Raw genomic sequence first — 16,431 nt, 5'->3', positions numbered from 1 at the left:
TAACTCAACTCCCTAACCTAAATCTAAACCTAAACTTGAAAACCCAAACCTAAACCCGATCCCGAACCTGAACCCAATTTCGTAAACCTAAACCTTAACCTATTCTCAATTCCCTAAACCTATTACTTATAACCTAAACCGAAACCTAAACCTATACCTTAACCTAAACCTAAACCTAAACATATAACCTATAACCTATAACCTAAACCTAAACCTAAAACCTAAATATATTCTCAAATCCTTAAATCTAAACCTACACCTAATTCTAATCTCAACTCCTTAATCTAAACTTAAACCTAAACTTGAAAACTAAAACCTAAATCCGATCCCGAACTTGAACCTGATTTCCTTAACCTAAACCTTAACCTATTTTCAATTCCCTAAACCTATAGCTTAAAACCTAAACCTAAACCTAAACCTGTAACCTATAACCTAAACCTAAACCTAAAACCTAAATGTATTCTCAAATCCCTAAACCTTAACCTACACCTAATCCTAATCTTAACTCTCTAACCTAAACCCGATCTCGAATCCGAACCCGACTTCCTAAACCTAAACCTTAACCTATTCTCAATTCCCTAAACCTATTGCTTATAACCTAAACCGAAACCTAAACCTAAACCTAAACCTAAACCTATAACCTATAACCTAAACATAAACCTATAAAACCTAAATGTATTCTCAAATCCCTAAACATAAACCTAAACCTAATCCTAATCTCAACTCCCTAACCTAAATCTAAACCTAAACTTGAAAACTCAAACCTAAACCCGATCCCGAACCCGAACCCGATTTCCTAAACCTAAACCTTAATGTATTCTCAAATCCCTAAACCTAAACCTACACCTAATCCTAATCTCAACTCCCTAACCTAAACCTAAGGAGCTCCATGGACTTTTCTATTTCGTACTCCTCGAGGGAGGCCAATGCGGTGGCTGATGGGCTCGCTAAGAGGGGTAGTAGTAGCCAATCCCACTGCCTTTTCCGTCACTTGAGGGATCTTCCTCCTGTTATTAGGGGGCTTCTCTTTTTGGATAAAGTAGGTTTAGGCTATTTGCATGAGTTATAAAGGGCCCTGTTTCCCGTTTCTCTTTTTGGGCCTGCTCCTCTTTTTTGTCTGTAGGCCCTTCCTAGTTATACAGCTCCTTTTGGATATATATATACAATGGAGGTTTCAAAAAAAAAAAAAAAAGAAGAAGAAGAAGAAGATCACTATTCATATCACCTTAAGTCATACCCATTTTCATATGTGCCTCACGGTGATTCCTTTCAACACCCCTCCCCCTTTGTCGGTTATCTAAAAGCATCCTATTGCATGGAAATGTCGGTGACGCCTATGAATGTTCAAAAAATACAGAAGGAGAACTTGTAGGAGGTCAAGAAGGAGCTTAAAGCATCCAATGAAGATATTGCAAATGAATTCAAGGAACTTAAGGAGATCGTGAGAGCTTGCTTTGAGCCCTTGATTGAACATGAAAAAGCTTTATGGGTTTCAATATGTTTTATCTAGCATTCCAAGGAATGATGTGGTTATAGATAGTGTGGTAACTCAAAAGGAATACTCCTTTGGATTGGTTGATGGATCAATGGTTAGATTAGAGGAAATTCAAGTAAAACCAAAAGATCAACTGATGGATGATCCAATTGAGGATATTCAAAGTTTAACATATATGGACGATCTGATGGTCAAAGAGATGGATAATGCTACAATCATAGTGGAAAACTCCATAGAGGTCAACACAATAGTACCATCTCAACATCAATTAAGGTATGCAAATCCAATTGAGCCCACATTCGACGCCTAGAACATGGAGGACCACCAAGAAGAAAAAGAAAAGATGGTTTGTGTAACTGAGTTTCAACACTATATTATGCATCAGCTACCCATTAAGCATGTAGGTCTCCACCATCAACTACCAGCGAAGCCCAAGAAGGTGCGCTACAAATAAGGATCGTCATAGGAGATTACGACTACTAATTTAAACTTGAGGACAAGTTGTTTTCGAAGCTGGGTGAAATTGATGCAACTAAATGGCCGCACGTGCCGATTGATCAAGATTTGAAGAAAAGGACCGCATCTCACACGAGCACGCTTCGCATGTGTACAACAAAAGGACCGCCTTCCTTTTTTAGCCCATTTTATTTCAAATCTCTAGATTATGAAAATTTCTCTTTCTTTCATATCTTTATTTTAGGCAGGGTATAATTTTAAATATTTTCTTATCTAAGTATCTTCTTATTTTAGGCATTTTCTTAATTATAATGCTTTGTTATTTAGGTGTTTTCCTATTTTCGCTGTTTTTTAGATTCCATAGTCTTTATTACAGATTGTAAGGTTTGATTATAAATAGGGCCTGTGACCTATGGAATGAGAAAAACCGATTAATATTTTCTTTATGAAATTCTCTTGTTTTCTCTATAGTTGCTGTTGAGGGGGAGGGGGAGTGGTCTCTAGTTCTAGATTAGAGGACCGTTGAGCTTGCTCACGGCCTTGCATTTGTGATCTCTAGCATTCGGCTAGAAGATTGTTGTGTCTTTTCCTACAATCTCTTTCTTTTCTTATTGATCTATTTGTTTTTCCTTTTGGGTTTGCATCACACACACTTAGAAGTTGGTTTCCATTGATCACAACTCTAGTGGGGCCCATTGGTATGCCCGATCACAATATCCAACCTTTAAGTAGATCCAAACCATTGATCAGTTAGGTCCATCTTATAGAAGTCTTAGAGATTTATATCTCAAAAATCATAGAAGACAATTTATCCATTCAATCCATGACCTTACAGCAGAAAATAAAAACAGCTGACAGTCAATTATGCAGTGGGATAAACCATAGAAAAAGTAATGGATAGGATTGTCTTATTTGTTTTATTTTTAAAATGTAAGTTATATGTCCTAGTGCCACTATAAATGGGTGAATTCAATTGATAATCACACTGCCATGTGACTGTGCTTCTTCGCTTGGGGATCTGATTTTAAGGTAGGAGATGAACGAGAACAGCGGTAAACTGGTGCAACCGAAAAGGAGAATTGCAACGCTGTTTTGTAGAGGAATCTCCACGAATTGGTAGATCCATCAAGATACCCAATCCATCACCTCAATCTTCATTTAACTATTCTTTGAAGGAGCCGTAAGAAGATGAGGAAGAGCTCGATATCCATTGTCTTCCTCCTGGGTCTTCTCCTGCGTTCATTATCAGCGAAATCCAAAGAAGAGCCACTCGCACCGGCTTTATATGCATTCGGAGACTCTCTAGTCGATAGTGGAAACAACAACGGTCTTCCGACACTAAATAAAGTGAATTACATGCCCCACGGTATAGATTCGTCAATGGGCCCACAGGGAGATTCCACCAATGGCAAGACAGTTGTGGACTTCATTGGTAAGGAAAGAAAACTCTTGTTGTTCATTATTAACAATGAATCTTTTGTACAATACAAGTGGGGCCTCAGTGATCCAAATGATTTATAGGATGGACTGCATTGTGGGTGGACCATCCAACAAATATCTATGATATTGGAAAATCCTAATACTTCCAAAAGGTGGCCCAATGAATGGAAGAATAAAAAAAAATTATAGCAACTGTTTACATTCATCCAAAATAGGAAATATAATTCGATGTTGATTTTCACATATAAGGGGGCTTTTGGTGCATTTGCCATCAACGGTATAAGGCATCATATAAATGATTTGGATTAATGAAAAATTGCCCAATTGTACATCCCGAAAACCCAAACACACTAACCCCTAGTCGTCCTCATCATCATCATTATCATTTAATTGTCATTATCATCATTATCATTTAAGCCTTATCCCAATTAATTGGGGTCGGATACATGAATCTTGTTCTGCCATTCCATTCTATCAAGGGCCAGACTTTAGTTAGACCATAAGTCAAACTATCAAACTCTCGGTCTCTAATGATTAACCTATTTCATGCATGGTTTATACAGTATTTTCATGGGTCTAATTCAAAATATTAATGTCTTGCATCATATTAGGAATGTATGACAACAAATTCATTTGATGATATTAGAAAACCATGCATTGTAAAAATATTTGGCGATGTGTTAGATTCATCCCGCAATATATTAGTCATGAAATACATATTGGAAAGTGTTATTTGTATTGGTTTATTTTGTCCATCCGCACGGTCCAATCCCAATCTAGACCATTGGAATCTTTTTCTTTTCTAGACCATCAAAATCATAGGCGCATTCACATGACGCATATATTGCCCAACAATGGCACTGATTAGTGAGGAATCTTTTCCCTACGATGTTTGTCCCTCCGAACATTTTCTTTTTTTTACTTTCCATTTGATGGTCTTACTATGTTTGTACCTCCGAACATTTTCTTTTTTTACTTTCCATTTGATGGTCTGGTCTCTGCCTTGCAATAGTTTTTTAATCCACATGGAAAAAACATCTCTGGAAATGAGAATAAAAATGACATTACTCATGAAACAGCAAGGACTCCCTGGACTCCTAATTTAACTCAAAATTGAAAAATATTTCCCAAAGTTCCTTAAATGACTATAACTTGTAAACCAGTTTTAGTTTACTTAAATAAGCACGTTGACATGAGTTGACTCATAAAACCGTAAAATGAGTGAAAAATAACAAAAATGGAACACGGTAAAAATTAAGGCTGCTAATGGGCTGGGTTGGCCCGCGGGCTTCTGGGCCTTTGCCTGCCCGGGCCCGGCTTAGGCTCAAACATCAAGCCCATTTGTAATTCAGGCCGGGCTCGGAATTAGATTCCCAAAAGCACGGTAGACCTGCCCAGCCCGGCCGTAGGGTTTCAAGGTAAATTTCATAAACTTTGAACTCCCATCTCTCTCTCTCTCTCTCTCTCTCTCTCTCTCTCTCTCTCTCTCTCTCTAAATTCGAACATTTCTTCTCTCAAGTTGGCATATTGATGAAATTAGAGTTTTTACAAGGGTTTTGGAATTAGGGCTTTGTAAAGTTGGAGTCTTTGTATCATGCAAAGAGGCAGGAAGGGAAACTAGGGTTTTTCCGATTCTTCCAAATTTTGGGTTTCGTCCATACATGGAATTGAATTAAGGTTTTGGATTTTGAGAATCAGGGTTTCCAGAGCTCCATCCATCCATCCATCCCTTTCAGTCCATCACGATGAGCCATCATCCATCGAATCTCCACCCTTCATAGCAATTTCATCTGGTTTGGTTTCCTCCCGTGTTTGGATCCAAATGTCCTTTTATGGGCTCAGTCTGGGCCTCACTATTTTGGCCCATCAGGGGCCCGTCGGGTTTGGGCTTAGATTTGAACAATGTGGGCCAGGCTTGGATAGAGCTTGGCCCGGCCCTAACCCTGTCTGTTGACACCCCTAGTAAAAATAGTATGTTTTGAACTAAAATGCAAATTTAACCCTTGAAATAACCATTTTTTGAAAAATCCCTTTGGGCCAACCGACATTTTTTATCCTTATGTTGTAATGCCCATTGATAGCTTTCCAATGACATATTATATGTGCAAGTCTGATAACCAGTTGCAAAGCTATGTTCGTCGAAAGCTATAGTGTGCGTTTACGCTTTTTTGCATTAGATCCAACTTTCTGGCTTTATTTATTTAGTTTCTTTTTTTGGATCCAGACCATCCATGAAGTCGTCCACAACCTATTATAGATTAATAACAAAACTACGATTTGATGGTATTCCTTCAAGAAGCCAATTTTGGGATGATTCTATTGGTGTTCATCCCGTGTGGTGTAGATGTATCGTGCAATTTCTCATCGAGGTTCCCTTTCTGCACATCCAAATTGGGATTTTAAAATCTCATTGTAAATGTGATAGGGATTCCCAACGATCATCAAAGGACAGTCAGATATTTGGTTTCCAGACAAAAGTCCAGCTCCTTCTGTTCTTATTTCTCTTTTCTTATTCTTCTTGTATTGCTTATTCTTTTTCTTTTTATTGCAGCTCAGATGCTTGGGCTACCCTTTGCTCCACCGTACTTGGGTCTTTCAAGGGCTCAGAGATCCCAAATCATAACAGGTGTGAACTACGCATCAGGTGCAGCAGGCATTCTTCCAGAATCAGGAAGAAGAATGGTAAGAAAAAAATCATGACCATCGATTAACATGCATATTAGGTGAAACGGTAGCAGCAATATTCCAAGTCCTATACGGTTTTGAAATGGCTTGGGTTGGCATGGCCTATACCATTTCATCCGGTATCATGAACGGGTTTCATATGCGTTTGGACCCACAAAATTGGTTTTAGGACCATAATTAATTAAGGTTGACATGGGCCTGAATCTACCTAATTGTCAGAAGAGCTGTTTTGGCGATTCTAGCTTACTTCAGTGAGGCGGCCCACCCAGAACAGCGAGCATCTAACCAGAACCAGCAAGCAACCCTATCTAATTCACCAAACAAAACTGCTCAGGGGAGAGGCTTCCCACACATTCCTATCTGGGACCAGACTTGGAAATAGCCTTCATAGGCCACAGCCAGGGAACGGCCTCCAGCCTTTCAAACCAAACCAGAGCTAAACCTGCACATGCTATACAAGGCGCACCACTCAACCAGAACTTGATGGTCAGCAGCCCCCCCAGCCACACGAGGGAGAAATCCATACGGGCCTCCACAAGAAGCTCCAAAGCTGCCCTGAACAAGATCACCAACAGAGCCTAAAAAGCACACAGCAGACAGCCCCAATCCACCATCCCATCCGCTAAGGAACCCCATACACAGCCTACATCCTCCGAAGAAGAGCCACCACAGCTGAATTTCAGGCCTCCAGACGTAACGCCCCCAGCTGAAAATCTCCATACATAAAAGAGGCCAACCTCACAGCAGCCACCCTCATTTTTTCCTGCATAGATCCCACCTTGCCAGAAACATGACTGACAAACCCTACCAGCAACCTACAACATCTTCACTAATTAGATAATTCATGCTGGACAGCAAAAGGGAGGCTGCAAAGGGCAGACTGAACGAGCTAAAACCATCTCTGGACTAGGTACATCTTATTTTTCATAGGCTATGATGAAAAACTCACAGCAGCTGGATGGTCCTGGGGGTTTTAGTAGGGTACATGAAAATTTCCCACAACATTATTTTGATAGGATGGAATGGTCACATGCTCTGAGCCGTTCTTGTTCTCCTTGCTCCCATATAGAGGCTATGCCCTGTTGTTTTTGTTTTTTAAAGCTAGATTTCGGTATTCAGAAAAAGCAGATATGGAGATTGGCGTTAGCGGCAGTGTGGTGGGTGATTTGGGTAGAGCGAAATGGGAGGTGCTTCAATGGGGAATCCAATGTTATCGGGTACCTTATTAGGAGGGTCCATTTTCTTATAGTGGAGTGGGCCTCTCATGGGTTGCATGTCCCTCCATTTGTTGTCTTTTAGTTTCCTTAGTAGTGGTTTTTGGCTTGCTATCTCAGCGGACCATCTCCATTGTTGTTTTTTGCCGTATTTTTTTTATAAAATTCGTCACTTCTCAAAAAAAAAAAGCTCCTCTTTCTTTATTTATTTATTTATTTTAAGACACACCCACACACCCCACCCACACAACATGGGCACTCATCCTTAGCCTCAGTGTTGAAACAGAGTTTGTCTGCCACTGGTCCATGAAGCCGGACCCAATATAGAACCTATGCCCTTATAATCATGCTTCATTGGTGATATTGACCATTAAATCTTGTTTTTGACTATGAGCCATTAAATAGTTGTCTTCATGCACAATTACCTATTCAGCAAATGCTTATGATGGCCTGGGTAGCATTAGGGTCCAGAGCATTAATATTTCAAACCATCATTTAAGATGCAATCTGAAGTTAAAATGCCATTGTACCATATCATGGCACCCTGCCCTATCAAACCCTGTTTCTGATTCTTATTTTCTTATTAGTCAATAGTGACCACGGCCAATCCAAATTAGCAGCAACTTAGTAAGATCATGTTGGTGACTTGGTTGTACCAAAAGATTTGGTACAATCAAGTGCACCCATATTCTTTTCAAATTTGGCATCTTGTTAAGTCTTTTTTATTTTGTCAAGTTAACCCTAGTTACCATCACTCCATGAGTATGATCTGAGCCACTCATCAGGCCAGCCCTTGGATGTAATTATATACAAAAGTTGGGCTAGTCAAATGATCCTGATCTCTTGATATACAGAGAAGATGGATAGCTAAAAAAATTAAAAAGGAAAAAAGACCGATGGAACACATACGATATCAAATCGCTCAGGTAGGATCATCCAACCGAACCCGACCTTTGATATGGTCAGATCCATGCCCGGGCCAACATATTGAGCGGTTGCTGATCAATTGAATTAATGGATATCACAAGTTACTATGTTGGATTTGTGCAGGGAAAGTGCATTTCGCTCAAGGAACAGGTTGATTACTTCCAAAGTACCATTGAAATGGACCTAGCACGAAATTTCAAGGACCTCGAAGCCATTTCGGACCACTTATCTAAGTCCATTTTCTTTATCTCAATTGAAAGCAATGACTATATCAACAACTATCTACAACCCGATTACTACAACACTAGCAGGCAATACTCTTCTCAGAAGTTTGCTGGGTTCTTAATGCATCATCTATCTGAACAGTTGAAGATAAAACCTGAAGAGCATGCTTCATTGCTCATAGTTAATCCAGACACATGGACGGTAAAATCAATTGATCTGAGCTGTTCATGAGGACTAGCGCATAGCTCATGGATCACAGAGCAAAAATCTCACCCATTTGGTTGATTATATCCATCTAATTGTTATCCCGGAAGATAGATGGTCAACATGGAAAGGTGGTCCAATCAGCAATACTATGATGGAATGGTGACTATAAAAAATAAGAAGGCTATTTTGTATGTCGACTCATGAACGGTGGGTTGGACCCAATGGACAGTCCAGATGATTCCTTTTTTGGGTTTTAAGAGTGAATGTTCACATGCAATTGCTGCATGTGAACTTCACCTATAAAAGAGCCCTCATATGATGCTTAATCCAGTGGCTTGGCAACTGTATCATGGGCCTACATGTTGGTAGCCCAAGTAGTTGGTCTGGTTGGCTAATCATCAGATTGGCCTTGGTCTAATTTCTCTACTTTCTGTTGATAGTGATGAAAGATGAAATGTTAGAACCCAATTGTCAGTGGGTTGTACTAACAAGCTAACAAAAAAATAAAAAATTTTAAAATTTTTAAAAAAATAAAATAAAAAATAAAAAATTTCAGCATTTAGTGGGGCCAATTTAGATGGTTAGGATCATCTGATGGGAAAGACATTTAAGGCATATCCTGCCAACCATAACTAATGCGGCACGTCCTTGCGGCGACTCGGACGGACAGTCGGAGAAAAGACTAGAAACACCTAATGGAATCAGAACGATAACCAATGTTTGAATACCCTGCGAGCGCCTCAAGGAACGAGAAATATGAAAAACCATGAATACGATGATCCATGAGTGCCTTGAGCAGATCAAATCTGGTTCACTGCATGGGAGAATACCTCAAGGCTAGAAGGCCTTTACATTCCATCATACTCTTGTTGGAAACCATAACCTTAAACAATATATTTGAAACCATAACCTTAAACTATAGCCTTAAAGGCCACAATAAAAGTGGCCAAAATATAGTTCAGGGCTACACGGTCAACATGGAAAAGTGGTTCAAGGCTAGGAGGCCACAATAAATTCATTAATTAAGAAAAACTGCAAATTACAATGTAAAGAGATGTATTTGTAATAAAACCATAACCCTAATTTTTAGTATCAACCACTGAAAATTAATAGATATTAAAGTACTAAACTATCCCTAAACTCAAGCAAATAACTAAAGGAAAAGCAATGTAAATTCAACATTTGGGCCGTGCGGCCTGCAAACAAGTGCACGAGATGTCCACATGGATCGAATACATAGATCATCTCACGATCTTGATCATTTAAATCACTGACCACTCAATGATCAATGGTGAAAATAGGTGTGGTCCAAATGCTGCCTGCATCAATAACCATGGGTACCCCATCTGAAAATCTTGGATCACGAAAAATGGGCCCCACATGTACACCTTATCGGGCTGTACATATTCTTGAGCTTTCTATGCACCCTCTTGTTCCTATTAAAAGGACAAAAGTAGAGCTTTAAGAAAAACAAGTTACAATGTAAAGAGATGTATTTGTAATAGAACTATAACCCTAATCAATATAAACCACTCATTACTAACCCTAATTTTTAGTATCAACCACAGAAAATTAATAGATATAAAAGTACTAAACTATCCCTCAAGCAAACAACTAGAGGAAAAGCAATGTAAATTCAACGTTTGGGTCTTGCGGCCTGCAAACAAGTGCACGAGATATCCACCTGGATCAAATACATAAATCATCTCACAATCTTGATCATTGAAATCACTTTCAATGATCAACGGTGAAAATAGGTGTGGCCTAAATGCGGCTTGCATCAATAACCATGGGTACCCCAGCTGGAAATTTTGGATCACGAAAAGTGGGCCCCACACACATATGTTATCGAGCTGTGCATATTCTTGAGCTTTCTATGCACCCTCTTGTTCCCCTTAAAAGGACAAAAGTGGAGCTTTAAAAATTACCAAGCGCTTATTTCCTTTGTGCAATGCTTGTGAGATACATTATATGTTAATTACCATAAAAGGCCTGGCTGTACAATTAAGGATTGTGTTTTCATTTTTTTTCCTTTTTGTTTTTTTTTTTTTTTAATTTTTTTTTTTACTAAATGAAATGATCACATACAGATTGACATTTTTTTTACCCCCACTTTCACATGTGTAGAATATCTGATCAGTGATAAAGGAGGGCCAAACCATGATAATCACGTGGTATGAAAATCTAGCCGCTTGACTCATTGTGTGGGCTACACAAGTAAACTGAGTCAGATCATCAGTCATTGCCCATTGATTTTCACACTGGATGATAATGATGTGGCCCACCTTCATGAATTGGATATGCCACACGTGACACATCAGTGGGAAAGAAATGTTAGTACGGGGAAGTTGATGTAAGCCCCTGTATAGATCATTTCTCCTGCCAAACTGTCACTTACATTGGACATTTGAGCTATGAAAACAGTGGGCCCCAGCACGATCATCACCTGGCACAGAAACCAGGCTGGTCCATTCATCAGGCAGGCAACGCCATTGAAATGAATGGAATCCTGATGATATGATTCAATGTGTAGCCGTGGCCCACCTAATGGCTGGAGCAGCCTGTTTTTCTGGGAAGTGGATTGCCTGGTCACTGAATCACCAGGGATATCGTTGGTGACCTGACATGGTGGGATTTAATTGGGTCATGTGTCGCTATTAGAGATGTGGCCCACATAAAGCATGTTTGAAATTTGTTCGGTCAAATGTATACTCAATCAGGCAATGTCTGACAGCAACATATGGCCCAATCAAACCCCTTCACATTGGGTCACATATCCCTGGTGATTGGTCACCAGGCAATCCTCTTCTGATTCCAGGATGTTGATTTTCATTATGTAGCCCTAGATTTGTTGGTGTGAGATGTCCTACAAACGTGAAAGTTCGTGATGATGACCATTATTGTCGCCTCAACAATATAGATGGTTGTCACGACAACAGCGTCTGTCACCTCAACGATGTGGACAGTCATCAGATTGGTAGAACAGACAGGGTGCATGAAGATGTTAGCATACCTCCGGATGTAGCTGATCAATTCTCATTTTGTATGCACATCAACGAAATTCCAATTCGATTTTCATTTTTTTCCTTCTTTGTTTATATTCTCAGAAATTGTATAAGCTAGGAGCGAGGAAGATGGTCATCTTTGAGATTGGCATACTCGGGTGTATCCCAAGCTTTACGAATGCAAATAATTCCAACGGAACTTGTGTCGAAGAAGTAAACAAGTTCGTATTTGAATACAATCGCCTTCTTCCAGTGCTGCTGAAGAAACTGAAATCCGACCTGTTCGGATCGTTTTTCATTCATGGACAGGCTTTTGATTCTGGCCTCAATGTCTACCAAAACCCTTCTTAAATATGGTGAGATTTTCAAACACCTGTGTTTGATGGGGTAGGAGGGATGATAAGGTGCAATGGAGCATACGCACCATTATGTATAGCCAATCATCTGCCGTTCGTTTTTGAAAGGATCCCACTGATGGACAACAAATCGCGACCTGAGTGGACGCTGGGCCCTGAGGCCCTCTCGATCCTAGCCGTTTGTGGTGGAGATCCCAGGTAATCCCCACATCAGATTCTTAATCAAGCTTTTAATTGGTTTGATTTTGAATTAATATTATTGTTGTTATCTTTACTGTTGTTGTTGTTGTTATTATTATTTAGTCTGCAATTTTATTTTTTTGAACTGTTAAAATCAAGATTAAGAAGTGGATTAAGGTTTCCCAAATGAGAGGGTTGCTTCCCCTTGGAAGAGTTAATGATCCAACCCTTTACAAGAGAATTTTTTTTTTTTTTTTTTTAACTGATGCCATGATTTCATTAGTCACAAAATATTACAGACCTTCGGGACGGCCAACAAAAAGGGTGGGCCCCACCTATCATGAGACCTGGACAGGACTTTTAACATATCTTCTCTTTTTTTTGGAGAAACCCATGTATACCACTAATGCACACCTAAACATAAAACCGAGGGGGCAACCAGGACAGAGACGCTAAATACAAAAGAAAACTAAAAAAATCAACCAACCGTCAATGGAGAACCTAAGCCAACCTTATCGAGGAACACCGAGCCTCTAACCTAAGGAGGAAGATCTGAAAGACGGTCGAATTTAGCATTAGTTTGAGAAGCGCTCCCTAACCGGGCCAAAAAATCCGCCAGTGAGTTCCCTTCCCACCGAACATGTACAAAGCTAATACGACCTCTCCTTTGCATCCATAGAATCCTATTAACCCACGCCTTCCATTTCCAACAAGGATTCGCTTCTTCATTGAGCATATCCACAACCTGTTTAGAATCAGACTCCAAAATGATTTGTTCATAACCCCTTTGTATAGCCAGAAGCATTCCTTCATACACCGCCTGCAATTCTGCAGTCAAGTTTATGCCAACCCCGTAACCAGCAGAAAAGGCAAAAAGAAAATTGCATATCTCCCCTCTGCCGATACCACCACCTCCCAAATTGCCCGGGTTGCCTCTGGAGGAGCCATCAACGTTTATTTTAACCCATCCGTGCGCTAGCCGCTCCCATCGAATCAGTGCAACACGGACTGTAGGAGAAGAACTAGAAATCGAGGCCACCCCACCCCTGTGATCGACGGTCCACCCAGACGCAGTCCCATAGCTGGCAACGTTGGGCAAATTAAGCAGGTCGATCCACCATCTGATGCTGCCAAGAACGTGAGCTGCAGAAATAGTCTGCCCATCAAACACTGCCCCGTTCCGCGCTTTCCATATCTCCCATAAGACAATGCAAGGGAGGATCATACTAACCACCGAATAGCTCCGCGTGGCTGAGACCGCCGCCCACCATTGCATTAGCCGAGATTCAACTGATAACACTTCCATTAGGCTAAATCCCACCCAACTTCCCACCGTGTGCCAAACAAATTGAGAGACGCTGCTATAGACGAATAGGTGAAGCTGAGACTCAATATTATGGGGTTGAGCTGCATTCATAGCACAGTAAACACACTTGGAAGCGATGTGAACACCTCTAGACTGAACTGCACAATCTACCGGGACTGCGTAATGCAGCACCTTCCAGACGAGAAGTGAGATTTTGGTTAGCAGCTTTGCATGTCACACCCATCTAGACCAGCTCCGCCCAAGGCTCGGAGTCCTGCACAAAGACCATGCTGATTTAACTGAGAATGCACCTGAACTTGTGAACGGCCAAAAGGGAGCGTCCACACCTTCCGAACAGCAATAGTCTGCCTGGAAGATATGATCTATAACTCGTTGAGGAAGAATGAGGAAGGCAGCTGAGGGGGTGAGGGGGCCACACGGTCCGATCACATGACGCACTTGCAGGTCCTTCAAGCATTCAGGTACCTCTGCTTCCGCCAACTGGTCTAGAGGGCCCAGCAAAGTCCAGTTAGCCCTCCAGAAATTGCACTCTCCCTCACCTATTTACCACTGAACTCGGGCCTCCACCATCGAAAAAAGCTCTCGGATTTTCTTCCATAGGGGGGAAGCTAAACGCCTCGGCCAAATTGCAACCATCTTTCTAACCCCAATGCCCCCCTCATCTTTTGGCTTTGCCAACGCGTGCCAATTCTTCCAGTGACACTTCTGCTTACCTTCTGACTAGCCCCAGAAAAAATTTGCCATATGCCTCTCTATTGATTTCAGCACCTGAGAAGGAATATGAACCACCGCCATCGAGTGCACAACAAGACGCTCTTCACGAGGACCATCCTCCCGGCCTAGGAAAATACGGGCCTAGGAAAATACGGGCCTTCCACCCATTGATTTTACCCACAACTCTATCTACCAAAGGGTTAAAGGCACTCGCTTTGAGCCTCCCGACTGCCATTGTAACTCCCAGATATGAAAAGGAAACAAGAAGAAAAACGAAAAAGAAAACACAACTCTACAGTTAGGAAGAGCACTCCCACTATGATCACCCATTTCACCACATTCCCCTCTTCATTTGGGCAACCTTTGACTCTTCCAATTTCTGATATTTCACCCTACATGCACCCTTGTATGTGGAACATTTGAGCCATGTGTCAGGTGAGCTTGTCATGTGGATTCCCTCTCCATTAATTGGGCTGGCCTGCATGCATAGCGGCCACACATACACTATTTTTCAGACTGGTTGGTTATCTTTTTTATGAACACATCTTATCTACATGTCTACCACATGAGTCAATTTGCCTGATTCTTTGGTCAAGTTGTCTACATAGTGCAGCCCACCTAGCAGGCAGCTATGAATCCATGAATTGATGATTTAATAATTCCATTGATTGTATCAGGTTTTAAATATACGAATATCCCATGCTGCATCGTCAACCACAATGAGACCAAACTATTCATTCCCGGTCAAGCACCATGCAAGGACAGGGACCAACATCTTTTCTGGGATTCATTTCATCCAACACAAGCCGCAAATGCCAAAACAGCTGCTGGATGCTTCAACCAGTCGACCACATGCTCTCCGATGAACATCCAACAGCTTGCACTTATTAAGAAAGATAACCCACATTTTGATCTGATTGAAGTGGATTGAAACTAGATCCTTGAATTTTTTATTATTTTTTTTTCTTTTTTCTTTTTCCATTTTGTGAATTAAAATCTGAAAATAAGTTCACTTAAGCCATGTTTGGAAGCCAAGGATTCTATTCAGAAAACCGTTTTCCTTTGATGTGACTATTTGTGTTGTTTGGATAGCAAAGAATGGGTACAAATTCTTCATTGGACTCTCAGCACAAGAAACTAGGTAAGTATTGTGAGAGGAACATAACATTTGCATTTGCTATTCCAACAAGAACTCAAATTGGAATCCATGTTTTAATAGTTGTCATGTAAATTACTATTTGAATTATTATTTTGTTCTCTTTCTTTTGCTTTGGATTCCATGTATCCAAACATGCCCTTAAGATTGTCAAAATTGTAAAAAATTTAGGCTATCATTTCTCTATACTGAGGAAAATGATCTTATATACTTGATTATTTTTCATTAATTGTAATTTTGACTTTTATGTAATATGTTCTTATATCATTATTAAGTTTGTTATTCTTTTGGCAGTATGAGATGTGCCATTAGATTCTTTTTTTTTTTCTGCTCTTGATGTTATGGTTATAAAGGGTTGCTCTAGCCGTGTCATGCTTTTGGTCATGGCATGCTTTGTGCTGGTCTTGAGCTGCTTGAGCCTGTTGACCCAACGTTTTCTTAGTTTGTGTAGAATTTCGATCAGCATATCATCATCTACCAGCTGCTTTAACGTTTACAATGCAGCGTTTCACTTTCTTTGCAGGATCCTTGGATGGCTTTGTGCTTGACCCATACACCACTCCCACAATTCCAGCCTACGCAGATAATAACTCCATATACAATGACTTGTAGTTAGTGTTATTAAGACTCCTGGAAAACACAATTGCCAAATTTCTAATCTTCTCCACTCAGAATATTTATTTTAATGACTCCATGTACCTGAGCTTCTACTGGGTATTCTTTTAGGGATTAAATGATATTGAATTGCATTAAGTGGAATTAACATCATTATTGCACAATGATTATATGATTGGAAATCTTCACAGGCGAATCCTATGTTTGGGATTAAATTCTTCCTTTGGAAATCTTGACCGTCCAATACTACGTTTTACATTTGGGATCAAATTCTTCCTCCAGAGAAAGCAATGTATTAAGTGAAGTGTGCGCTTGGTGGACCATGGAATTGTAACCATGGGCAACTCGATTGTCATGTGTAAAGGGTGCATATAAACGGGAGACTTGTATAAAACACATGAATCAATGTGGGATCCATAGATGTAGTGG

General features: G+C 40.4%; 1 protein-coding gene across 1 annotated transcript; it reads left to right on the top strand.

Moving 5' to 3' along the window:
• Positions 1-2,437: 2,437 nt before the first annotated feature.
• Positions 2,438-16,158, top strand: LOC131255118 (GDSL esterase/lipase 7-like). The gene is made up of 5 exons (XM_058255812.1): positions 2,438-3,383; positions 5,943-6,073; positions 8,341-8,590; positions 11,758-12,000; positions 14,909-16,158. Exons 1-5 carry the CDS (start codon positions 3,140-3,142, stop codon positions 15,160-15,162), a joined length of 1,122 nt encoding a protein of 373 aa, XP_058111795.1. The 5' UTR covers positions 2,438-3,139; the 3' UTR covers positions 15,163-16,158.
• The last annotated feature ends 273 nt before the right edge of the window (positions 16,159-16,431 follow it).

This window comes from Magnolia sinica, chromosome 9 (assembly GCF_029962835.1).
Source record: "Magnolia sinica isolate HGM2019 chromosome 9, MsV1, whole genome shotgun sequence".
Classification (NCBI taxonomy): Eukaryota; Viridiplantae; Streptophyta; class Magnoliopsida; order Magnoliales; family Magnoliaceae; genus Magnolia; species Magnolia sinica.
This window is presented reverse-complemented; position numbering and strand designations above follow the sequence as displayed.